The 27,597-nt window shown below is 41.0% G+C and overlaps 1 protein-coding gene across 3 annotated transcripts in view; it reads right to left on the reverse strand.

Moving 5' to 3' along the window:
* Positions 1–24,420: 24,420 nt before the first annotated feature.
* VRK1 (VRK serine/threonine kinase 1) overlaps positions 24,421–27,597 on the reverse strand; it is an 85,495-nt gene continuing 82,318 nt past the window's right edge. For 2 of the 3 annotated variants that reach the window (XM_023205590.2, XM_023205591.1), the window contains exon 13: positions 24,422–24,857. In XM_023205590.2, coding sequence (XP_023061358.1) covers positions 24,826–24,857 — 32 coding nt within the window. In that variant the 3' untranslated portion in view covers positions 24,422–24,825. Of the gene's footprint in view, positions 24,858–27,597 lie in introns of all 3 variants that reach the window. The other variant, XM_023205592.1, reaches the window with a different exon arrangement.

The following is a 27,597-nucleotide window of genomic DNA, read 5'->3' on the forward strand; positions in this document are numbered from 1 at the left end:
TAACATAACAGTCATGTATCAGTTTTTGCTGCATAACAAGCCCACTAAAATTAGTGACTTAAAACAGCAAATGTTTATTTAACTCATGACTCAGTAGTCTGGCAATTTGGGTTCATCTTGATCAACTATGAGGTTCTTCTGCTGGTCTTGGCTGGGCTCACTCCTGCTCAAGTTGGCAATCAGTGACCTCACTGGCATATTGTATGGTTATCTGGCTGTAGCTGGAGTTACAGGGTATCTGGGCCATGTGTCTCTCTCAATGTCCAGCAGACCATTTCAAGCTTGTTCATGTGGTGGCAGTTGCAGTGTTTCCAAGTGCAAAAAGAGAAAGCAAACCCCAGTGTACAAGCACTATACAAGCTTCTGCTTATATCATTTTGCAAATATGTCACATTGGCCAAAACATCACATGGCCAACCCAACTTCAAGGAGTAGAGAAACAGGCTCCACCCCTTAATAGGAGGGGAAGAATTTGTGACCATTTTTGCAATCTATGACTGCCCTTGCTATTTCAGAAATGGCAAAGGCATCTAAAGAGAACTCAGGAGGCCTCTGCTAAAGACCAGATTTGACAAAAGACTGGAAGCCCTACTGGGTGTGAGAAATGGGAAACCAGCCTGTCCCATCCCATATCCCTACTTGCCAGCCCTCTGTGATAAGAACCAATTATTTTGAGTGGCAAGTGGACTATGCCAGAAGTAGTTTCTGCTCTGTCTCAAATGGCCCTTGAACTCTTGGGGATGAAAGATGGAGTGCAGGCTTAGGGCAGATCTTCTTTCAGAGAGTGGTCAGAGCTGTCCGCCTGTAGCACCCTCTGAGGGTGGCATCCCCAAGCCTCAGCCTCTGCAATCCAGTCTGTAAAAGCCTGATCTCACTTAGCTCCTTCTCAAACAATAATTTGAAATCAACGAATCCTGTGCTGACATACTCCTCCCCTATGATTACTGAGCTCTAGACATGAGGAAACAGGCATTTCTCAACCAAGCCCTCCATCAGTGATTACCATTATTGCATAATTGGGGACCTCGGAAGCAACAGAGTGCCGTGAGCTGCCAGGCCCAAGCTCCTACTCAAATGACACTCTGAGTTCAGCTGCTAGAAGACAGGAAAATGTGGCTAATTGAGACTAAAGACTGCTCTGAGTAGCTGTCTAATTTTCCACAGTTAGTTCCTTTTTATTCTGCAGTGGTATCCTTTTGGTAATTGACTTTCAAATAATACTTGTTACATATCACACTTAAACAGGAGTATTTCTGGCAGGGTTGAGCTATACAATGGATCTAGAAGTGGATTTCATTAAGGGAACCAGCTCTACAGATCTGAGGCACTCCCACAGTGCCAGCCACACACTAATGTTCAAGAAACATGGTCCATGAGATACGTCCACGCAGTTATCAGTGTACAGAAATCGCGGCACAATTTGAGTGTGCATGCAGCAACCACACAGATGATCACAGAATTCTCACATCTTTTCTCTCATTTTTCAAGACCCTGTGAGTTTAAAAGAACAAGGAACAAATGAGGACACTGAGGTTCATCAAAATTGGATCACGAAGCATGTTACTACACATCTACTATATGCCAAGCATTGGAAATGCAGACATGAATATGGCAACACCTGCCTTCAAGATGTTCATAACATGGGGGTATGGATGGGGAAAACCAAAAAGCAAACAAATTATAATAATGGAGCAGGAAAGTTAACATTACAGAGATGTATACATATGCAAGATGGAGCACAGAGGACAGTAACTCTCTGAGGATTGAGAAACTGAAAGCCAAGTTGAGTCCTGAAGGATGCCTAGAAGTCAACCTGGTGAGGAGGAGGCTAAGACATCCCAGTTAGAGCAGTAAACAAATGCTGCCTATTGCAGGAAAGGAAGAGGTTTTCCAGGACCCATGTGCCAAGGGTATATAGCAGAGTGTGGCCTAGCCTCAAGTTCCCAGCCTTGACTCAGCATCCATAGTTTTCATGCTTGTGTGCTGTCCAGTTGTTTGGCAAATATGTCCACTTCCGTGCTTCCATGGAAGCTTTCATGATATCTTCTTGGGAAACCACATACTCATTTCACTGGGGCTGTCATTACTCCAGCCTCACTTGGATTCTTATTTTAGAATTGCCACTGGAGTCCATTTGTAAGCCATATAATGCTTTTGTTTTTACAGCAATACATTGTTTTTGATCCCGGGTGCTATATTCCTTGGCACGACTATCCATTTTGTTGCTAAATTTGGCTCTAAAGAATTTGGAACCATTTCCAAACATTAAATGTACCCTCAAAGGTTGATGATGGCCACTGCACTGAGCGTGTTCAAAGAAATGTGCTCTTGTAGGAAGACAGTACATCTCAGTCTGCCATCTTTCTCACCCCTGCCCAGGGGAAAGGAATCTCCATCTTCAGCTACTCTGGGCAGGGTGCCTGGTAGCACTTGACCTCCATTCAGTGGGATTATTAAGCTGATCCTGTCACCACCTCTGCCTTGAGGACTCAGCCAATTTATTCACTCTCATCTCAACATGCTTATTTTCACTTCAGATTCTTGTAGCATAAGGCCTGCCAGAGCAGCCTAAAATCCCACAGTTTGGATTGGGAGTTAGGGAGCAATAGAAGCTCTGTTTACTTTGACAGACCACATACTGATTAAGATGCAAGCAACGGGGAATGTTTGTTTTGAAAAGTCTGATCATTCATTAAAAGCCACACCTTGTATATGGTCAGTGCCAGGGAGAGGAACAAAGCACTTTCCATTAAAAATGTGTGCAAAATCCTTTTTAAGAAGGGAGCAAGATTCTGAACCCAGATAGACAATGGGGACCAAGAGCCCATTTCTAAACCAGCATACTAGTCACAAGCTTCTCCTCCTTCAATGCATTGAGCACCTGCCTTCATGTACAGAGGAGCCTCCCCTACCCCCATGCTACCTCTCTGATACCGGTCTGTAAGCCCCAGTCCAGAACCCTCACCTCAAGGAGGAAACGATGGTTCTACAATGTCCACTTCGGCTCTCAAAATTACATGCTGTGAACTATTGAAAACAAAACCCCAGAATCACACAGGGCATCACAGAAAAAGACTGGCATTTCCAAGCTGGGGACTGTAGATTGAGGCGCCTTGGTGAGGTCTACAGTTCCTGCTCCCGAGGGCAACCAGGGCGGCTGGCTGCCCTGCTTTCCACAGGAGCCAGCAAGCAGTGTGACACTGTCAGTCACCAAGAAAAGTCACTTCCCAAAATACCACACGCTGCAGGTAAACGAAAGAAAGGTCAGAATGATGTAGGTGTGCGTGCTATAAACCATCTCGTACATAAAAATTGCCTAATTACTGGGGAGATATGAAAAAGCATATATTACTCCTCAGAGCGGCTAACCCTCGGGGAAGGAATAGGAAGCGGGGCACCTCTCAGAGCAGCTCAAATACATCAGACCTCGGGCCTCCTCTAGTCACAGAGAAAATACCAAAATTTTTTATGCCCCCACCCCTGCCACATGACTACATATGAAGCAATCTGTGAAAACAGCATGAAAACATCACATAAACTTGAATCTTTGTATTCGTTTCATACTTAAATAATGTGACTAATCATTGTTTTTTTACCCTTTGTCTTTGAATTTTCATTACGAAGATTGAAAAGATATAAATTTCAACCATTAGGTTTGGAAGCATACATAGCATGCTATTTGAATGAATTAAATTTTGTTGACTTCTGTCTGTTCAGTCAGATTTTGAAATAAGGTGAGTGAAAATCACTTCCTCCATCGTCTCTTGTTCTTGTTCTTTTGCTTGGTATCTAATCTATGCCCCCGCCCTGACTCTGCAAATATGGGTGCTTTATCATTCAAAGATCAAATCCATTTTGAAGTGATACAGTTCTTTTAAAATCATTTTGTTATTCATTTGTACCGCCCTCCAAAAAAAAAAATCATTTGTTGAGTGTCCACTATGTTCTAGCCACTGAGCATCGAAGACGGAGTCAGCAGACAATTATTGTTCCAGTATTTCCATGAGTTTGTTGGGGCAAAATAACATATATCATTATAAAAACAGTTGTAAAAGAGGGAGCGGGTAGGAGAGACTCCTTACCCAGAGTGATAGGATTGGGTAAGGCTTCCCAGAGGAAGTGATACCAGACTCTTAAGGAATTAGTAGGAATTAGTTAAATGGAAAAGAGGAGAAAGGGATTTGGGGACAAAGATTGTGCCATGTGCAAGGACTCAGAGGCTTGACAGAGAGAGCAGCTCATTTGAAAACCGCAATTCGTATCTTTAAGATGCATCACATCGATATGTACTATGAGTGGCAAGTCCCTTATTTCTAGTTGGTTTTCTGTGCAATAAATAGAGGACCTCCTTGAAATCTTCCTCCTTTTTCCCCTTAAGTTATGTGTGTGAATAAATGTTCCTAAGTTTATTGTATCTTTGTTTTGGAAGATAGGCAATATTAGAAAGAACACATATGCCAGGGTAACAGAGGCTTCTAGAGAGATGAATGGGAGTTAAAGGACTTATGGGAGCAGAGAAGCTCCTGGAAGAACCTGGCAAAAGAAGGATCAAAGGCCTTAGGAAGTGACTGTGACTATCACAGAGATTTTCAGTAGATGCAAAATCCATCAGAGGGCTTGAATTCTACAGTCCCATCTCCCTGAACACGTGTTTGTGTGTGTGCAAACACACACAACTAGGGGACACTGGGGGAGGCTCTTGGGTCATTTACGCAGGCAGAGGGCTCACTAGACCAGTGATAGTTGTTGCATGGCCTGGGAAGAAAGCCCAGGAATAAGGGCCACTTCATCAAAAACAAGTAATTGCAGACTGGAGGCTGAGTTGTCTACATCACAAGCATTGCCAGGATGCTGGTCACAGAAGCAAGGGCATCCCCACGATTCCACCTGCCCCCTCAGGAGAGGAAGTGTCTGTAACTATGGGGGAGGGGCGTGACTTTGCCCTCTTGAGGTCTTCCAGAAGTGTTGCTTCTTTGTGGTGCCCACCCACATAATGTGTAATGCAACTATCATCTAGCACTTTCCATTCACTGGAATTTTTCTTTTCCTTTTTTTGTTTTTGAGACAGAGTCTCACTCTGTTGCCCAGACTGGAGCACAGTGGCACAATCTTGGCTCACTGCAACCTCCACCTCCAGGGTTCAAGCAATTCTCCTGCTTCAGCATCCTGAGTAGCTGGGACTACAGACGCATGCCACCACGCCCAGCTAATTTGTTGTATTTTAGTGGAGACGGGGTTTTACCATGTTGCCCAGGATGGTCTCGAACTCCTGAGCACAGGCAATCCACCTGCCTTGGCCTCCCAGTGTGCTGGGATTACAGGCGTGAACCACCATGCCTGGCCCTGGAATTTCTAAATCTGTAGTCACTGCATTGTTTTCTTGATTTCTTGATTTCCAGTATTTCCAATTCCCCAAAGAAAAGGGAAATACAACAACTGGAACGCTTCCAAACTCTTCCAAAAAGTCAATTACCCAAGGAAATTCCTTGTCAAATTTATTGATTATGCCAATGCACTAGCTTCACACTCAACCAGTCTCTCTTAAAAATGAGTGAGCCAGGCTAGCTGCTTTGTGATCACAGAAGAAATGGAAGGCATGGGCCCTATGCAAATGAACTCTTGGTCCCAGTGGGAAAATGAGATTTCACAAAGGAAATAAGAGCACACAACAGAATATAGCCAAAAGCCTGAAATGTATGAATTGAGATCTAGTCACCAGATCTTTATTGACCATTTATTTAATCACTGGTTCATTCATCTCTCTCCCTTCCAGTGTTTACCAAGTGCCTTCAAGGTTCCAAAAAACATGGGGAATACAAAGGTGAAACAGAAGCAAAGTGTTTCTTGCTTAGGAAGAGCAACAAGTGGAGACATGACTGCAATGTTAGAGTGGCACTTCAGAGGGCTGCACGTATGGTGCTATGGGAATTTAGAGGAAGGAGAGCACCATCCACCCTCACCTTAAACAGGGTAGATGTTATGTGGGTGAATTATTCCTTCCAGACCTTGAAGGATAGGGAGGAACTGCAGAGACCCCTGATTCTCAGGACAAATCCTGGAATCTTATCAGTCCCCAATCTAGGCATACATGGTCCTATGGAAGCTTCACACTGGAGACGTCCATGACATGCTTGGCAATGACTCGAACATCTACGGGATCTGTGTGTGTAGTGAGAAGAGCAGTCTTGGACTTGCTCAGAAGGACCTGGTTGGATTCCAGACCTACTACTGCTGGCTTGTCAGGAGGCCAAGATGCAGTGATGTATCACCCCAATGCCCCTGCAGGACTGACGTGTCTTCCTCCAGCTTTTGGGAATATGGGCACTGACTGCTGAGAGTTGCTCAAGAACTGCCCTTGGTGGAAGAGAGCTGCTTTACTTTGGGGCAGCCCATATCTTAAAAACAGTCCATATGGGGAAAGGGGGCATAAAGGTTCTACCCTTTGCCTCAATTTGGGACTTCGCCAAAGGACCATCCCAGTTCAAGCTTCCTGGGATTGGCCAAGGCCTTTCTTGTGACTGCCCTATGATTTAATTTCTCCCTCTGCACAGCCCGGCTTCCCTCACCCACCCCACAGGCAGTGGTGTGCTGGTACTGATGGCACCAGCTGGTGAGAGCCAATTCCATGCACCTCTTCCCAACACCCATTCAGTGACATCGAGTTGGTAGCTTAGAAATAGGCCATGGTGGGAGAATTTACACTAAAATTGATGAACTCCACAAATCAAGACCCCCACCCCCATGCCAGAGGATTGTTAATCATTCAGCAGCACACGGCTGTCCACACTGTGAATTCCAAGGCTCCTCAGCAAACTCCAATGCAAGACTCCTTCCCATCTCAGGGTCTATTTCTTGGAGACCCAACTTAAGACACCAGATGACCTTAGATGAGATGTATCTGCAAATCAGTATCGTCACAACCACTGTGACTTTGGACATTTTACCTCATCTCGATGAGCCTCAGTTTTCTCATCTCAAAGTGAGAGATGGGGCCTGGATCTATGTGTTTAGGGGCTATGCTAAGTGGATGTTGAGTGCCCAGGGCATCTCGAAGTTCGTGGAAAAGATAACGAATCTCCATGTGGCCTGAGAAGAAAGCATTAGAGGCCACATCTATCAAACAGGGATAAACCTCTCAGGTAGTTCTGAGGAGTAAATGAGACCCGGGAACAGAAAGCTCCTACTTCAGTGCTAGCCCAGTAAACCCTCCCTACAAATGAATGCAAAATACTGTGATACATCAAATGCTCCTGGACTGTGGTCCCAAGAGGGGAGGATTCATTACTCACCCAGAACCTAATGGCTCAAAAATGTGTCAAATGATTCGATGAAACAGCTCAGGTCTGTCTCTTTGCATAGCAGAACACAGCGCGGAGAGAAACGATGACCAACCAATTCAAACGTAGGATTTTTCACTCCCATTTTTAATCTGTTGTCCCCAGAAACACAAGGACAGGTTTTAATGGCCAAAGAGTTGAATGAAACCACCTCTTTAGAAGCATCCTGTTTTGCCTCCCCACCGTTAGGTTACTGGCTCGTGTACAGAAAAGGCTCTGCCTTGGGTTTGGCATCACTCGCTCGCTTCATGGAGCAGATTAGTCTTACCCCTATCTACCTCCGTCCAGCTACAGTTGAGGGCTAATTGTTACCTTGGAGTGTGTTTGCTGCTGCGGTTCTCTCCTTGTGGAGGGTAATGAAGAGGATTTCTAGTAACCCAAGACGCAGAATCATGCCTTTCTTGGAAGCAGATGAAAGGCATTGGTCTTTAGTATTCTGTTGTGCACCTTACTGATTCCCAAATTACGTGTTCGGGAATACAATCTGAGACATTGCAACCGTGTAGCTGTTTGGCGTGCACTTTCCTGAGCTCTGTCTCCTATCATTTGAAAATTAGAAGCAGTTGCATTTTAGGTGGGGCTTGGCAAGCAGAAATATAGGACACCCGGTTAAATCTGAATTTCGGATGAATAATGAACACTGGTTTTAGTATAAGGATGTCCTAGGCAATATTGGGGACATATTTATACTAAAAAATTCTTCGTTGTTTATCTGAAATTCAGATTTAGCCAGGCATCTGCTATGGTTTGACTGTTTGTGTCCCCTCCAAAATTCATGTTGAAACTTAACCCCCATTGTGGCGGTATTAAGAGGAGGGGCCTTTTAGGAAGTGATTGAGACAAGAGGGCAGAGCTCTTGTGAATGGAATTACATGCCCTTATAAAGAGGCTTTAGAAAGCTCTCTGGCCCTTTTGCCCTTCTGCCACGTGAGGACAACACAGTTGCCCCCTGCCATATGAGCACACCAGGGAGGAGGCACCATCTTAGAAGCAGAGGATGAGTCCTCAGCAGACACCAAATCTGCTGGCACCTTGGTCTTGAGCTTCCCAGTCTCCATCATTGTGAGAAATAAATTTCTATTATTTATAAACTACCCAGTGTGAGGTATTTTGCAGCAGAAATCAACTAAGACAGTGCTCTGTATTTTATCTGGCAACCCTAACTGTAGCAAAATTCGAGAAATCAAAAAGAGTAAGAGAAATGTGTGAGGTTCCACTTGAAGCAGCTCTGGCCATGTTCCTTATTGTGGGTTCAGAGGGATGGGCATCACTGTCAATCATGCACCCTTGCCAACCCTTCTGGTTGGTGGGAAGGGGCATATACAAGAGGAGATGAACAATGGCAACATTTTAATGACTTGAAATTACAACATCTTACCTTTGAAACATCATGAATTTTAGAGGTATTCCTGTATCCTGTAGTAGGAAAAAAAAATGGAGAAAAAAGTCCCCCTAAGCTTCACATACATAGAACACAACTTCTGCCATCTGGAATGTCTTCTAACTGACCTCAATTACTGCCCCATCAGTAGTTCCTGCCACTTTATCCACCATATCTATGTTCTGAAAACGGCAGGGATCTATCAGTCAAGGTAAGAACCTCTGCCCTTTTACACATTGGTTTATTTCTGGAGTTGGTGCCTAACTTTCCAAACAAGGATGGAGAATGATTTTATGAGTAAGAGTGGAGGAAGGGAGAGAGAGAATCTGAAAGTGTGTAGACACAGGACTTATCCCCTCTGCTATAGACAGAAACTGCTTGATGGATGCCCGCCTATGTTCCCATACCAAATGCCAGACGCCAGAAGAGAGGCATGGAGAGGACCCCAAAGTTCCTATATCTCAGTTGACTATGGCAGCAGTGACAGCATAGCCCACCCTTCTACCACCAAGGCTTATTATACCCAAGGGAGCTACAAAATGAGAAAGTCCATGGGTAATTATAAAACAAGAAGATATCATTCCATAAGCCACAAGGGAATTCAAATCTTATTACTTAACATGCATGCCATTTAGGCCATGATCTGACACCAATAATTTATTACTTTACCTTCCTATTTCATAGGTGTGAAAGCCACTCGTTGGTCATCACGTATATCTGCTCTGGGAACAGAGCAGCCTAGGTCATGGGACATGGAAAAGAGACAAATCTTTGTGACTTTTTCCCCCAAAGATGTTATTTTTCCTTTTAGGGTAGTTTTAGGTTCACAGCAAAATTAAGAGAGAGGTGCCTGCCCCTCACCTCCTGCCCCCACATGTGCTAGCCTCCCCCTCCCCCGCTGTTATCCACTTCGCCATCAGAGTGGTGCATTTGTTACAACTGATGAATCTCACTGATACATCATTATCACTCGAGGTCCACAGCATACATTAGGGTTCACTGTCAGCATTGTATATTTTGATGGGTTTGGACAAGTGTATAATGACATGTATTGTTCATTATAGTATCAGTCTTGTGTGGGTTTTTTTTTTTTTTTGAGACAGAGTCTCACTCTGTCGCCCAGGCTGGAGAGCGGTGGCGCGATCTCCACTCACTGCAAGCTCCGCCTCCCAGGTTCACACCATTCTCCTGCCTCAGCCTCCCAAGTAGCTGGGACTATAGGTGCCCGCCACCACACCTGGCTAATTTTTTGTATTTTTTAGTAGAGATGGGGTTTCAACATGTTTGCCAGGATGGTCTCAATATCCTGACCTCATGATCCACCCACCTCGGCCTCCCAAAGTGCTGGGATTATAGGTGTTAGCCACCGCGCCTGGCCAGCCTTGTGATTTTTAAGCCACAGGTTTTGGAATTGTTTGTTATTGCAGTAGGACTTAGCTCACACTGACTAATACAATCAGGGTCAAAAATATTTGGGGGTTACAAGAGCCACACTGCAATGGCTGTACATGGTATCAAGTCGGAGATTATGGCCACAGGGAGAGCTGTGAAGAGGGTGGCTCTGGAGCCTTATGAGTTTGGCTCTTGAGCCTTATGCTACTGTACAACTTATTAGCTATGACTTCAGGCAAGTCACTTGACCTCTTTAAGCATCAGATTCCTAGAAAATCTTAGCACTCCTGTCACAGGGTTGCTAATGGAGATTAAATGACATAATGTGTATAACATAGCACAGGGCCTGGAACATAGCAAGGTCCCCATAAAAGTTAGTTAATATTAATGCTTCATAATTTGATTATAAAAGATGGAGGTTCTAATATAATAACCCCCACAGCAATACATACAGCAATGTCTGCTTGAAGTTTCCAAAGGTGAGTTCACAGCATCTTAGGTCTTCTGGTTCCACTTGAACTTAACTACCTATCAGTGACACCTCTGTACTGAGACATCTCCCTTTACCTTGCACCTCACTGGGCCTAGTTCTGCCTTCTCCAGTGACTCTGAAGAGTTGTACTCTTCTCTCCCGTAACAGACTTTTGAATATCTGTAGACACTGGCCTTCTCCACCACATTCCCCATGACCACCTCTGTGTGCCTCTCTTGAGGTCCCAGTTTTTCCATTTCCTTGTGTAACGGGTTTCTTAACCATTCTCCATGCTGCCTGCCCTCATTTGGAGCCACCTCAATTCTTCCAGGTCCATGCGAATCAGGGCACCAAGATGCGGTCCACTGGGTACAGAGAGAGTACGTGGGCTAAGCAGCCTCCACCCAGCCTAGGAGGGCACGATCACGTGGGCTAAGCAGCCTCCACCCAGCCTAGGAGGCCACAATCGACACAAACCTCCTGCTCTTTCCCATGCCATCTGCTGCTAGGCCACGCCTCCTTCAGCCTATTCTTGGGTAATTGCTATTCTTTTTTCTTAATATAAATGTTTGGCAGATTGATTTCACTTTCTAGTTTTCCTCATCTCCCAACCATTCATTTATTCAACAAATATTTCTCCTGCACAGTCACGTGTAGGAGCCAGACACTGTGCTTGGTACAGAGGCTAAAAAGATCAAGAAACAAGAGGTTCACAGGTTGCTGAGGGAAACGGATTTGGAAACAGAAACATCCTCCAGAATCTTCTGACTCTTGATATCATGCAAAGTACAAACCGTTTCATCGGCAAGCATGAGCCTGACTTCAATGTTGATATGGTTTGGCTGTGTCCCCACCCAAATCTCATCTGGAATTGTAGCTCCCATAATCCCCACGTGTTGTGGGAGGGACCCAGTGGGAGATAATTGAATCACGGCGATGGTTTCCCCAGTACTGCTCTTGTGGTAGTGAATAAGTCCCATGAGATCTGATGGTTTTATAAGGGGAAACCCCTTTCACTTTCTCATTCCCTGTTTTCCGAGCCATGTAAGATGTGTCTTTTGCCTTCCTCCATGATTGTGAGGCCTCCCCAGCCACGTGGAACTGTGAGTCCATTAAATCTCTTCTTCTGTATAAATTACCCAGTCTAGTCTTGGGTATGTCTTTATCAGCAGCGTGAGAACAGACTAATGCAGGTGTCTTCACATAGAAATGTGATGAAAGTGTGAAAATAAGGCCCACAGCGGAACAGCGACTCCTCTGGATGACTGTGTCCTAGCTACAACTCCGCCTGAGGCTACCATGCCAAGATTTTGCACTTTTTCCAGGCCCCTTGGTCTCGTTAAAAATAAACTTTCACTCCTTTTATTCCTCCTAAGTACTAGCAAAGTAAATAAACTTTCACTCTTTTTATTCTCTCCTAAGGGAGAGAAGGAAGGAGGAAGAAAGAAAGAAAACTTAAAAGAACAGAGAAGAAGGAAAGATTTAGGTTACCATCATATATTTAAACATGCAAACCCAGAATATTATAGGGCATTGACGCTTGGAAACAAGTAGAATATTTTCCCATTTCAGGTCTCTGACATCGTTTACATTTTCTGTGATTACTCAGAAATCCCTAACAGTGTTTTGGCCATCACACACCAGCACACTCTAGCCGTCCCTGGTGTGCAACAGGCCAATGCTTGGACACTTGGGTTCTTTTCAACTGCGTAACTATCCTCCTGACATCATACTTCTCTTGAGCTTTTAGCATCCCTTAAGGAAGCATTTTCCTTTTAAGGAAAAGGAAACAAATTAGCAGGCAAATAGTTCTGCTGGTCTGTTCATCTATTAACGTTAACACAGTGCCTGGCAGAGTGTGAAAACCCAGTAAATGTTAGATAAGTGCATTGTGATCAATAAGTAAATACGTTAAATAAATACATTTTTGAGGAGAGGATGGAAGAGGAGTAACGGACCTAACACAGCAGAAGCAGCCCTTGGAGGGCTCTCCTGAGTGACACGGCCCTCCAGGTTCCTCTGGGAGCTGGAGACAGGGCACAGAGTTGAAAATAAGGGGGCTCACTTGGACCTTAGCCTTCCTCCCCCACTCAGCAAGACCTAACCCTCCAAAATCTTATTAAAACATCTCTAAAAATGTCGAAGGATAAAACGAAAATGTCTCAAAAAAATAGAATGAAAAAATAAAGAGAAAAAAACAGGAGAGAAGTGAAACAAATAATTGCTGAGAGTTCTAGGAACATAGAACAGAGAAGCTGGAGGGAAGGAAATCATCAAAGAAGTAATACAAGAATACTTCCCAGAACTGAAAAGCACAGTACGCTGGTCTGAAAGGGTCACTGAGTCAAAACCCACCATAGGAAAGTCTGGAACAGCCTCCTCTGTGGTCACCCTCCTACAACTCATATTCCTCTCCAGTCTGTCTCTCCCAGAGCCGTGTCAAGCAGAGCCTCTCGCCCCTGTGAGTGTCACTTTCCAAGGGCTTTTCATTTCAAACAGGATAAAATCCAAACTCCTTGCAGTAGCCCTGTGTGATACAGCTTCTGCTGGAATCTCAGGTTTCCTGCCTGGCACTCCTTCCTTACCCACTCCAGGCACACGGTGCTCCCTGTTTCTCCTGCACACCAACCACAGGTCCTTTCCACCTGCTTCTGCCTCCATCCTCTGTCTTCCCCAGGAGCTTCTTCTTTCTCGCCTCTAGGCCTCAGCACTCACATCGCCTCTTCAGAGAGATCTTCCCTGGTCCCCCTAACATAGCACCTACAGTCCAAAAAACATTCCTCAACTTCCCTTTTCTGTTTTATATTCATCGTATTTGTCACTGACTGAAATTATTGTATTTATATATTTCTTTTTTTCCCTACCAGATTATAAGCTCCATAAGGTGAAAACCTTGTCTTATTCGCTGCAATATCTCTGGAGTTCAGAATAGTGCCAAAGTAAGCATTCAATATTTGACAAATAATTGAGTTACCAACACAACAAATGACAGGAAGCCTCATGAAGGTGCATGGCCATGAAATGTCACAACAGAAGGACAAAGAGAAGATCTTAAGAGTTTCAAAGTGGAAAAGGCATCAGAATGCACTAAGTTTCCCCCTAGGCAACATCAAATGCTAAAACACAATGAGTAGTGCACCATCTTTCAAAAATCTGAAGGAAAACAATTTTTAAACCAGGTTGCTATACCTAGCCAAACTATCTAACAGATGTGAAGGTAACTCAGATATTTTCCGACATGCATAGATTAAAAATAATAGCCTCCCATATATCTTTTTAAAGAGGCTTCTGCAGGATGTAGTAGTGCAAAGCAAGAGACAAAATCAGGAAAGAAGCTACAGAAATCAGGAACGGGAGATACGATACAGCAAAGTGGTAAAGAGAAGTCCAAAATGATGGTGAGGAGAAGCTTTAGGTGAAGCTCTGCACAGGATCCCCAAGACAACTTGGTATCACGTGGAGCAAAAGGAAACACTCCAGAAGGGAGGCATCCAATTTAAAAAGAAATTGATAAATGTTCTGATATGACTGAATGTGTGAAATAAAAAAGCTACTGGCGGGTATTATAATAGATCTGATGGAGTAACTGTAAATAATCAAAAATATGTAGAAAACTTAGAAAAAAATTAATGAGGCAATTTTTAATTCCAAGAGAAGCAAAAAGTTTGACCAAAAAAGGAAACAATATCACAATACACTGAAGTAAGTAATATCTACCTAATCGAAACAATGTAAACACTGACTACCAATTTATCTAAAAATACCTAATTGTACGAAAGGATAGGGAGGGGCAAGAGTACAAGAGAGCCAAGATCTCATCTACCATAATAAAAACTCAATATTTAAGTTTTAAAATTGATAAATAGTAAATTCATCAGTGTGACAGCGTGCAAGTTCAAAAACACAAAACTCAAAAATTGTATTTCTTTACACTAACAATGAATCTGTGGAAACTGAAATTAAAAGCAATACCTGCCAGGCTCGGTGGCTCACACAGGTAATCCCAGCACTTTGGGAGGCTAAGGTGGGTAGATCACGAGGTCAGGAGTTTGAGACCAGCCTGGCCAATATGGTGAAACCCCATCTCTACTAAAAATACAAAAATTAGCTGGGTCTAGTGGCGCACGCCTGTAATCCTAGCTACTTGGGAGGCTGAGGCAGAATTGCTTGAATCCGGAAGGCAGAGGTTGCAGTGAGCTGAGATCGCGCCATTGCACTCCAGCCTGGGTGACAGAGACGTGGTCTCAGAAAAAATAATAATAATTGTTCTGAAACAATTGGATATCCATAGGCAAAAAGCAGAATCTTGACTCAAAACTCACAACTTATAAAAAAACAAAAGTACCCTCAAAATAGATCAAAGCCTTAGATGTAGAACATAAAAGTATAGAACTTTTAGGGAAAATTGAAAAATCTTCAGAATCTAGGGCTAGGCCAAGTTCTTAGACCAGACACCAAAAGCATAATCCCAAAAAGGCAAAGCTGATGAACTGGATGGTGCTCTCTTAACTATGGTCTTCAAAATTCAGCCTTCTGGGCAACAGACAGGACCTTCTCTAGGGAAATAGACCAGTCCGAGAGAAAAGACCTTAAGGGAATCATATGGCAGCACAAGAGGTGCCTCCTGTACTGTGTGCGGTGTCAAATCCTCACTCATTCCAGACCAAGTGACGTCAGCCAACTCTGCCCAGGCTTCTACCAGGTTCCTGAAGGACCCTCTCCTTTCCTTCTCTAGGGCTTGTATGTGATGCCTGCCAGGAACATTGCATTCCACATGTGCAATTCAGGAGCATGGGAAGTCAGCATCCAAAAGCAGGTTGTGAGACGCATTTCATGGGCTCCTTGGAAGGTCCTGCAGGATTTCAGTCGTTCAGCTGACTTAATGATGCCTCCCCATGCAGGCTCTCCCTTCTTACTCCTTTGTCCTTCATTTCTCCTCCCCAGGATCACATTCACAAATAAACTAACTGCACGTAAGCCTTTGTCTCAGGCTCAGCTCTCTGAAGATCCCAGGTGAAAAGAGAAGTCCTTCTAAAAATGGCCCACCTGAGAAGTTAAAAAAAAAAAAAAAAAGCTCCAAAGCCCCACTCCACCACATGTGCACACTCTTGCAACTCCCAAACACCTGTTTAATGGCTGACTCATATACAGACAGCTAAAGGATCCTCTTAAAAATCACACAGGAGGCAGAGGTTGCAGTGAGCTGAGATGGCACCACTGCACTCCAGCCTGGGCGACAGAGACTCCATCTCAAAAAAAATAAAAAATAAAAATAAAATAAAATCACAGCAGGGCTGTTCCTGCTTTGTCTTTCATAGGAGAAGCCATCAAACTCATTTCTTTTTTTTTTTTTTTTTTTTTTTTGTGGCGGCGTCTCTCTCTGTGGCGGACTGGAGTGCAGTGGCCTGATCTCAGCTCACTGCAAGCTCCGCCTCCCGGGTTCACGCCATTCTCCTGCCTCAGCCTCCCGAGTAGCTGGGACTACAGGCGCCCGCCACCTCGCCCAGCTAGTTTTTGTATTTTTAGTAGAGACGGGGTTTCACCGTGTTAGCCAGGATGGTCTCGATCTCCTGACCTCGTGATCCGCCCGTCTCGGCCTCCCAAAGTGCTGGGATTACAGGCTTGAGCCACCGCGCCCGGCCCAAACTCATTTCTTAGAGAGTTTCTGACACGATTTTCAAAGCCAGTCTTATTTTTATTAAAGCTCAATTAGTTACATATACAATAGCATATTAATTTTACTGCATTATAATCTTAACATGGATAAAATGACCTCTCTTGTCCTTTTCTATCAGCTTCTGGTATAGAACAAAAATCACTAGAGACCATCCAGCATTGCTGTTGCTTTGCTAAGACATGTGAAACTTTCACCTAGTCAGTGAGGCCATACTTTCACTGACGTTGCCTCAGCCATCTAGCCAGAGACTGAAAAAGTAAACTGGTTGAAAAATCCCACGTGAATGTGGGCTACTAAAATGGAAATGTAATTTTAGTAGAATTACCTCTACTCAGATTTTGTCTGCCACGTGGCTTTCAGTAAGGAAGATAGCATCATCAAAGACAAAGCTTGATCACAGTTCTGGGGGTGATAGAGAAAGCTATCTGTGGAAGAACGGTCAAATAGAGGGAGATGGAAAGTATTTGACCCCTCTCGTGACTTTAAAAAATGTAAGATTAAATACAATTTCTAATAGCTTCTGATGGGGCGATAGAAAAAGCCATCATTTGGTGTCTTAAAAAATCTGTAGATTTTTGAAACAGAAAAACTATTCTTTTCAAAATAGGACATTGGCAAAATGGGGCAGGGTGGGGGTGGGGAGCTGTTTCAGTTGCACTCGACTGAGTAAAGGTGACAGGATGTATTTGCCCACTAGTTTCTCTCCATGTCTTCATTCCCAGGGTACTGACGATTCAGAGATGAGTGTATACTGAATGCACCCTGTACCAGTCTAATTTCTTTTGACAGCCTGCATTACAAATTATAAAATTTTTTTAAATTACGTATCTTTGAAAATGGAAAACTGAACTAACGTTCCAATTTGGAGGAAGGGGGACTCAATGTAGAAATTAAAATCATGGTAAACTAATTTGCCAAGGGTGGGGGAGTGTTAGAAATGGTCTTCTGACTTTAACCATAACAACAAGGACTATCAATTAGGCAAAGAGTGCTCTGAGCCTATGTGCTGGCTCCACTACAATTTTTTTTTTTAATGTCTGGCAGCATGTTTTACAAACTAAACCCAGCGAGACTACAATTCTACCAGAAGGTGCCTCAGATGGTTTTGCTAATAATTTTGATAAGCTAAAATGGAGAAAAACATCATTCAATTATTCACTTTTCAAAAACCATCAATTTTAAGTTACAATATTAAATGTCTCTTTCTTCCTCTCTTCATCGCCATCAACCAAATGAAACCAAACCCTGGAAAAACCCTCACCAAAAGTTAAAGGGGGTAGGTAGTGACATTTATGAATATGTTAGCATGCTAAAAATCCTGTCATTAATTTCTTGCCATTCAGAACTTGTGTCCAGTTTACGTGTAACTTTGTTCGAGGAGAGTAAGTTCCTTTAGAGAACTCGGGGGAAGCCAGCATTGCTACTGCCGCGAAGATGTAAGTGCGAACCACCATATATTGGCTTTTGTTTTAATAGCCTTTTAACCAACTTTGTTAATGGACTGAATGCAATTTAGATATGGAACTTGGCTAAAACGTAGCTTCAATTGGCTATTAAAATTTAAGAGCCAACTAAGATAGCTAATTACAAAAAAGCTCCAGTGATAATGCTAAGCAGAATTAGTAATAGCAAATGACAGTCTGTCTAGTCTTATTCCCATAGGGAAAGAAACTCTTAACTGAGAAGTCAACCAGACAATGTGCAGCAAACCTAATTGCATTCCTGGTATTATGGCATACGAATCTGGCAGCTCCCTGGGACAAAACAGGGAATAAAATCTGCCGAACTCGAGGCAGAAAGCGACTGACCCTCTTTTACATGCCAGTTAGAGAAGATTCCAGGAAATGTTATTTCTATTCAGAGTTGATGAGTAAATGCTCTTTTACTAAGGAACATTTCTGTAAAACCCTAGTGAGGACTGAGCAGTAAGGAAACAGACCTTCCAAAAAACACAGTTTCAAAGAAAAAGACCCGTCACCTATGCAGAATTAGACTTTTCCTTTAGATATTTAGGTCTTTAAAAAGGCAACAATAAATATCCGACTGCTAAAAAGTTGATGTAGAGGAGAAAAATGTTCTGCTTTTTGCTTCATTACAGATACCCTCATTATGGCATCAGCTGAAGTGCAGACCGGCTCTCCTGTGAAGATTTATCATGTGTGGTGGCCACTTTGAATTGGAGGTACTGTAGTCTTTAACATTCCCTAGTCAAGTGTCTCCCTGCTGTGCCTGTAAATGTCAGTCCAGTTTTTTCACGGCTGTGCGCACAGATTAGAAACAGCAGGAGAGCTTGGGAGTATGACTACAATACCAGTAAGGACACTTGTCTTCGTGGTACTGCTCAAGTGATTCTTGGAATGCAGGACCCTGCTGTTTTCTAATATTTACACACAACTGGAGTCATCAAGAGCAGTAAATGCAGTCTAAAGGAAGCTTGCTTCTTTGTGTTAGGGACTTTACATTCAAATAGGGATATCAACAATAACATCAAAAAAAAATTTTTTTTTTAACTTTCATATTTCCCCTCAATTTTGTTGCTACAAGACCAACCAGGTATTATCATGACTGTTCACTTAGCTTGACCCTCCCTTCCAAACACTTTCTGTGTGCATCACACAGTTCATTGGGAACAGCAGGTGTTTTAGATTCTTGACCTCAAGTTGTGTTTTTGCAGGCTGTGGTTTCTCTGACCTCTACAGGAACAGACAGGGCCTTGGAAACCATTCTGATGTCATTTCAACCACCTTTGCTTTCTGAACACTTTGCAGGACATATCAAAGACTTATTTTGGAGCTGCAGCACCTGGAATACAGACGGCTTCTCTTTCAAAGGTCTAGTTAGAAACAAAAAGAGGAAAAAACCCCATTGCAACTGTATGCAGATCTTAAGAAATGTCTAAATAATCCTACTTAAAATTATGAATGCTAGGACACACTGTATTAAAAAAACAAAAAACGGCAAAAACTGCAACTACTTTTGCACCAACCTAATACTTTGCCATAACTGTTTAATTATCTGTCAAGGATTTCTGGACTAGAAACTTGGGGTGGGGAGGTACACAGGGACTAGATCATATACTTCTGCAATTACAATGTCAAGCAGATTGGAATGTACATATTACTTCTTCAGTTAAACTGACTCACATGTTTGCACCAAAATGTTCTATAACAGTTAATTAAATAAATGAAGACGTGAGAACAAAGTTAGGATGTCTGTGTTGGGGCGGGGAAGGAGCAGGGAAGAACTAAAATATCCACATCAAAGGTCTTCCTAAGAAACCTGAAGGCACATTTCTCAACCTAGAAAAGTTCAAGAAATGTGCTCTTTTCCCTCTTCACCAGGCAATCTAATAGAATCACTTCCCAATTGTAACTTTCCCTGCAATACACTGTCCTAGAACTTTCCAGTCTTCAGGTTTAACAGACCCTTCAGTGGCTCTACTTTAAGTACTAACACATATTGGTCTCTTATGGGGAAAGTCTACAAGTGTGTAGGGACCCTTCTCACATCTGAGAATTTTACCAAGGACCACCACCATGAACTATGATTTTTGTGTCAAGGCCAGAGAATATTGAATACAGCAATTTTTCCATTTTTAAAGAAACTGTTGTCCAGGTATTATACAGTGTTCATTTTAAATAACTGTGATGGGTTTTCACTGGTTTCTATAGGATATCAGAAGCAGAAAACCAACACACAGAAAAGTGGAAATAGCATTCAGACGACTGTTCCACCCTCTCCCCAAACTCTGGATTCACTCCTCCCTGCTGCATCCCAGGCACAAAGATTATATTATCATCCCCACTCACATGGCTGCCATCTCAGAACAACATTCTAACATTGGACTTCACTTAGTGTAAGAACACGGTTTTTTGAAGATCATCTGCAGTGGTTTACAAATGAAACTGAATTTTCTCAATGCAGAAGTTTTACAGGGAACTTCATGACAAGCCAAACTACAAAAATTCAAGAATGCTATTCATAAGTTGCAAAATGCTATGCCATCATAAACTCACCATTGCATGTACAAACACATCCTCAATACAGTGGAAATGGTAAGCATTTTATTTGTGTAATACACAAATGATAAAGAGTCATCTAAGGCCAGGCACGGTGGCTCAAGCCTGTAATCCCAGCACTTTGGGAGGCCGAGACGGGCGGATCACGAGGTCAGGAGATCGAGACCATCCTGGCTAACATGGTGAAACTCCGTCTCTACTAAAAAATACAAAAAACTAGCCGGGCGAGGTGGCGGGCGCCTGTAGTCCCAGCTACTGGGGAGGCTGAGGCAGGAGAATGGCGTAAACCCGGGAGGCGGAGCTTGCAGTGAGCTGAGATCTGCCCACTGCACTCCAGCCTGGGGGTCAGAGTGAGACTCCATCACAAAAAAAAAAAAAAAAAAAAAGAGTTGTCTAAATTATCTGGTCAGCAGTAGAGTGCATACAATATAGTGTATAAGGCTATCTGCATGTCAAGACCCTTTTATAATATTATCCTTTAATGTGACTTGTACTTTCTCTATCTGTAGAACTTAATAAGTTACAAGATTACAGAATAACCTGTGCAACTTTTGAAAAAACTAAAAAATTTTATCCATGCAACTGTTATAACTAAAAAATTAAGCAGGCATGAAATAGGACTAAGAATAACACAGCCAAAGGACAAGAGTTAGATTTCTGTAGTGGTGGTGGGATCATAAGTGAATTTTGATTTCTGTTAACGTGGTTTGGGCACTAAATTAGAATTAATAAGTAAAATGGCATTAATTAAGTCAGTGTGGTGCTGGCATAAGAACAGACAGATCAATGAAATCGAACATAGTCTAGAAACAAGAGCACGTAATCAAGCAAGCATCCCAAACCAGGGTGGAGGAAAGGTGGGGGAGATCATTTATTTAACAAATGGTACTGAAGTTACTGGCTAGTTGTTTAGGAAAACAATCTTTGTGATCCTCACCTCATGGCATATATTTACCAAAATAAATCCCATAGGGATTGAAAATTTAGAAGCATTAAAACAAAAAAGCCTAGAAAAAGTCATGGTAAATATTTCTAATTTCTGGATGAAAAACATTTTAAAACAGTGACAGAAATTACAATGAAAGATCAATAGATTAAAGCGATAAAAGCTAAACTTCATAAAAATTAAAAACATATCATACACAAAAAATAAACAGGAAAAAGTCAGCAACAAAAATGGCAAAGAGTTAAGGTCATTACTGTATAAACAGTACTTACCAACACACCAAAAAGAAAAGAGTGATTAGTTTACAAATCAAGGTTTGGGTGCACTAGCGATTAAAAAAAAATACCTTATCAAATTACAAAAATAAAATTTAATGTGTTAGTCTGGGTGGCTTAAATAGCAAACATTTATTTCCCACAGTTCTGGAGGCTGGTTTGCAGATGGTCACATGACAGAGATAGACATCATCGCTCCCCCATCTCTTACAAAGGCATTAATCCCATTCATGAAGCTTCACCCTCATGACCTAATCACCTCCCAAAGGTCCACCTCCAGAGACCATCATCTTAGGGGTTAAACACAGGAACAATGCGGGCCACACCAACTTTCAGTCTATAACCCTCAAGGATGACAAAAACGCAGGTTGGGCACTCAGATCTTCTGTGCAAAGTGTTAACTGATAGATTTTTGCAAAGCAATTTAATAAGTATCCACAACTTTTCATTTCATAGTCTTTGACCCAGTGGCTCCCGTTTGAAAATCTAAGAATATTCACGTCAACGAAGATTACTGCCCAATTTTGTTCAAAAACATTGTTTATAATATCCCAATACTGAAAACAACTTAAATGCCCAATAATACAAAAATGGTCATGAAAGTATCATAAATTCATTTTAAAAAGTTAAGAAAACATGTTATATTCATGAAGTATTTATAATAATGTAAAAAGTATTTAATGTTAACTTTAAAAAGAAGAATGTAAAGCTGTATATGAAGTGTAACTGTTTAAAAATAAAAGCGCATAGAAATGACTGAAGAAAATGTGTCAAAACATTAATAGTGGTTGCCTGTGGGTAGTAGTATTATGGCTGGTTTGTCTGTTGACACTTTTCTGTATGTTCTAAATTACATAAAATGGCCATGTATTATTAATACACCCTTATAATCCAAAGAATATAGAGCATATTAAAACAGAATTTTAAAGAATTAACAAAAATATAATGTTCAACTGTGGACATATATATCTCCCCACACAAATACAAATAAATTGTTTATATTTCCACCACTACTTTATTGCTATGCAACTTGGGTCTTTATATGCATACTTAATTTAGTAATTCAAAGCAATAATCAGGGTTTTATAACTGGCTTATTAGTGTTTGATTTGTCTTAGATCACTACTGAAGAACACCTAGAAGCTATTTAACTTCAGGGCTTAGTTACCAAAGACTTATCGGTTGCTTTCTAGAAAATGTAGAACGCATATACATCCTCTTGTGTGAAGGACAAGAGCCTGGCAGTGGTGTTTATCCTCAACAGATTAGAAAACCTCAGCTCAATGAGGACCTAAGGAAAATGGCAGAGAAGGCAAGAGAAAATGGAATCAAGAACATGCTAAAATATGGAAGCTGGATTGTGAAAGGAGAACCAAAAATGGCAAATCCACTCCATTCAGGGATTGGAAAGAAAATAAAAACAATGCAAGATAAAAATACTAAATATAGAACTGAAAAGGACAAGAAAAAAAAAATACTCTGAATGACGAGGTTGCTTAATCATTTCTTAAAAGGAGAGTAAAAAAAAACAGTACGAGATAGGGAATAAAACAGAACGAGGGATGCAGCAAACGAATCAAACTGGATTCTATGGCCAGTAGTTTTTCATTAATTTCTGTAGCCTTGCCAATACAGTAACATTCAAGAAAATGCCAGTACTTACTTAAAACAATATGGGAGGAAATATCTGTTTTCTTAATATTTAACCAAGTTTTCCATGTTTTTATATTGTGAAAAATAAGGAGGCTAAGGCATACACAGAAAAACACATCACACACAGTTTACTCTATTTTAAGCATTAATGTGTTTAAAACAGAACTTGAGAGTTGATTTAGGTGTTACAAATAAACTTGGGGGCATTAACACAGATAAGTACTAAAACCTAACATTCTACAGAAAGCAGGAAGAGCCTCTGCCCAAAGTCAAATTTTCTAATCTGTAAAGATATGTTGCTCTAGAACTTCAGGAGGCATTAAAAGGTTAATCTTCAAAGGAAAGTCTGTAGATGTTTTGCATTTTTCAGTATCTAACCATTGCAGTGATAAATGCTTCACATGATCACTAAATATCCACATAAGAAAGCCAAAAGTTATAGTCTTTGTACCGGTTCATAGGTTCTCAAACTTGGTACAACCTTGACAATTTCTGGTATGTCCATATCCCACCTGTACATTTACTTCTTTCCTCAAATTGACTTGCTTTTAAAAATTGAAATACCTACTTTAGGTTTGTCGTAAGTAGTAGACAAATCACCAGTTTAATGTGATAGCTGTATTTTGAATACATATTAAAATACTTAAATATTTAAGTGAAACTATGTCCATATACCTTCTAAACACACTGTGCATGTTATTAAGCGGTAAGGCACACCACCCATCAGAAAATAGAGTCCAATCCCGATTTCTCTGACCAAGAAAACTTTGAGAAATGAATCACGAAATTGTTCATAAATGTATTAAAATTACAAGCTTTTGTTCCCAAGGCAACTAAAAAAATTCCACATCTTAAACTTTCTGATTACTGTAACTGAAGTGCTTAGTTTACTGTATAAATATTACATACTATGAAAGTGAAACTTTTAAGAAAAATAAACTGAATGAATAGGCTCTATCTATTAATATCTAGTTCATAGGTCTTCCGTAGACAAAGCCAGTCTTTACACAATCTTTAATTACACCACCACTTCATCATTTGTCACTTGTTTTCTTGTTATACAGCTTGTACACTGACATAATTCTTATGTAATCTTTCGTTTATGTAGATTTTCTCTCTCATGGATACACTTCCTCCACTTTTTATTTCATATTCCTTTTCCATCTTTGTACCTCCTGTCTCATACAGCAGGTGCTTAATAAAAGATTTTGGAACAGAACAAAATCAATACAAACCAAACCAAACCAAACCTTACAGCCACAACATACTGTGCATTTGTATCTAACAAAAGAGATTTTTATTTTAAGCTTTGCATTTCCTAAAAAGTGAGGACTCTGTCAAACATTTTTATCCACTCTGAGAAATGTACAATGATTAGAAAAGTGCATGTCATAATAATTTTCATATATATGTACTCCAAAACATCATAAACACATGGCTTCGGAATAACTTAAGGAGTATAATCTGAAGATTTTGAAATTTCATAAATTAGCCTTTAATGAATTGTACAAAATATTTATTTTTATTAAAAAAGTTTGTTTTCTGAACACATGAGTATTTAATTATTACCTCCACCTCACAAGACTCACATGAAAATAAAACACTTCAAATAGAAAAGGAGAAAAAAGTCAAAAGAAAACAAAGAGAAGGAAAGCTGGTTCACAGCATCCGAATTACTTCTGGACTCTCCTTCTGGTTCTTGAACCTTGAAGATAAATCAAAGAAACTGAAATCATTAATCAATAATTGACAAAAGCAAAAGAACAGAAATATAAATATCTCTAAAGATAGCACATTTTAAAATCGAATTGACTCTGGTGATTTGCAAAGATAAAATTGACATACAAAGGTATGACTGCTAAAACTCTGAAAATCTTAGAAAATTGGGTCATTTTTTAATATGTCAAAAAATATGCTGACAAAACCTACCGTCTAATCTTTTTTTTTTTTTTTTTTTTTTTTTTTTGAGACGGAGTCTTGCTCTGTCGCCCGGGCTGGAGTGCAGTGGCCGGATCTCAGCTCACTACAAGCTCCGCCTCCCGGGTTCACGCCATTCTCCTGCCTCAGCCTCCCGAGTAGCTGGGACTACAGGCGCCCGCCACCTCGCCCGGCTAGTTTTTTGTATTTTTTAGTAGAGACGGAGTTTCACCGTGTTAGCCAGGATGGTCTCGATCTCCTGACCTCGTGATCTACCCGTCTCGGCCTCCCAAAGTGCTGGGATTACAGGCTTGAGCCACCGCGCCCGGCACCTACCTTCTAATCTTAAGCCATATAAAAATGCTTTGACTGATAAAACGTATCTAATTTTTACTAATACTGAAATATTTCTCTCCAAAATTTAAATTTATTGTAAAATTTAAAACATTATCTCCAAATATAAACCTTAGCAATACAGATAAGCATTCATTCCTTAGGGGGAAGAGATGAGGTCATGCATGTTATGAAAAGCAAAGGAATGAGTTGCTTTTTAAAGCCTATTACCTACACCCTTTAGGCAGGAGAGCACTGGGATATACTGAAATGGAAAGTCTTTTCTGCTAGGAATTATACAGGTCCCAAATGAGTAGCCTCCTAGAAAACGATCATATGTGATACTGGTCTTAGTCCCTTATGACAGCTCCTGTCTAACTATTCTTGGTTTGGAATAAATCAGTGACTCTCTACTGGGGGCGTGGGAATTCTGCCTCACCAAGGAGACATTTCACCCCACCTACTACTCCTACTTCACCTCTGGGCGCAGCAGCCAGCCTCATTACGGCTGCCTAGGGCTGGCGAAAGAAGCAGGGCCATTTCTTTCCCACTGCCGCATGCTATGCTTTGCCAGGAAAGAGCAAGGGCACCAGAGTGAGGGACAGCATGGTGCTCATAATTAATCAATGACTGCACCAAAAAAACACAACAGATCAATACTTCTTTTCTGAAAAGTACAAAATATTCTTTGAATGTGGAACAAAATTCTACCATATGTATCTAAAGGTTTTCTCATCATGGGTTTATTTAGGTACTTGACATGAAGGTCAGTTTCAAAACTAGCATTTTTAATGTTACCAAGTTATAGTTTCTGTTCAATCACGATACAGTTCAATGAAAGCAAATTTCAAGCTCACATGAATATCCTTTTTTCTGCCACTCATAATATATACCCTATATACTGTACTGTGACTGATTCTAAAATTTGAGTTTTTTCTTAAATTTCTGTAACATGGCCATCTATTAAAAATATCCCACAGTAGATTTTTAGGTTTTTATTTCAAGAAACTTTATTTTTATTATTTTTTGAGAGGGAGTATCACTTTGTTGCCAGGCTAGAGTGCAGTGACACGATCTTGGCTCACTGCAACCTCTGCCTCCTGGGTTCGAGTGATTCTCCTGCCTCAGCCTCCAGAGTAGATGAGATTACAGGTGCCTGTCACCACGCCTGGCTAATTTTTGTATTTTAGTAGGACTTAGACTTTCACCATGTTGGTCAGACTGGTGTCGAACTCCTGACCTCAAATGATGCACCCGCCTCGGCCTCCCAAACTGCTGGGATTACAGGCATGAGTCACTGCGCCCAGCCTATTTCAAGAAATTTGAAATTAATTCTGCACAGAAAACTGAAAATGTTGTGATAGTGAGATTGGCATAAAGGGTATTACAAAATCAAGGTCAATAATCAATACTGTATCTCCCTTTCAATACATTTTAAATCTTTAACCACACTACAAAGAACACTAAACTAACAACTATAAAGCTATATTCAAATAGCATTCTTCTCATTAATGTCTTAATTTGCCATTTTACTCTGAAATTAAATATCATTGCTGCTTATCTCCTTCAATCCAAAGTTTCTCACTGCAACTAAAAGGGATACTACTGCCTGGAAATTATTATATAATCAGTCCTACGCACCTTATTGACTTTGCTGCATAAATCAATTCAATATTTTCCCTAATAATCAATTCTAATTGTTACAAAAAAAAATCTATCTTCTTATCTCTTTAATTTAAAATATAACCATTTTCATAATATACACTACTGGCAAAGGGTCCAATCATAAGACTAATGTATGTAATTTGATATTTGGAAAATAGCATACGAGTTTGGGATGCTTTTCTATGATTTTATAACATAGTAGGAAAAAAAGTAAGACATTTCTTTGTAGGGTTCCCTTAAAAATATCTACTTTTTGACTAGTCATGCTTTCTCCAAAGATTCCTCAGGAATGGTCCAAAATCCAAGGTTCTTAAAAATAATACCAACAAAAGTAGCCTCCATTTTATGAAAAGGAGGGGGGAAAGTACACCAGCCATAAATATCATGACTATATGAGCTAATTTTTAGCACAATTCTGAAATACTGGCATAATTTTGAAATGCCAGAATATGCATGATTTTTAAAGGCTTATTTTGTGAGGGGAAAAATTACTTGCAGCAAATAACCAAATTTTCTCAACTGGTAAAAAT

Source organism: Piliocolobus tephrosceles, chromosome 6 (genome assembly GCF_002776525.5).
Source record: "Piliocolobus tephrosceles isolate RC106 chromosome 6, ASM277652v3, whole genome shotgun sequence".
Lineage (NCBI taxonomy): Eukaryota > Metazoa > Chordata > Mammalia > Primates > Cercopithecidae > Piliocolobus > Piliocolobus tephrosceles.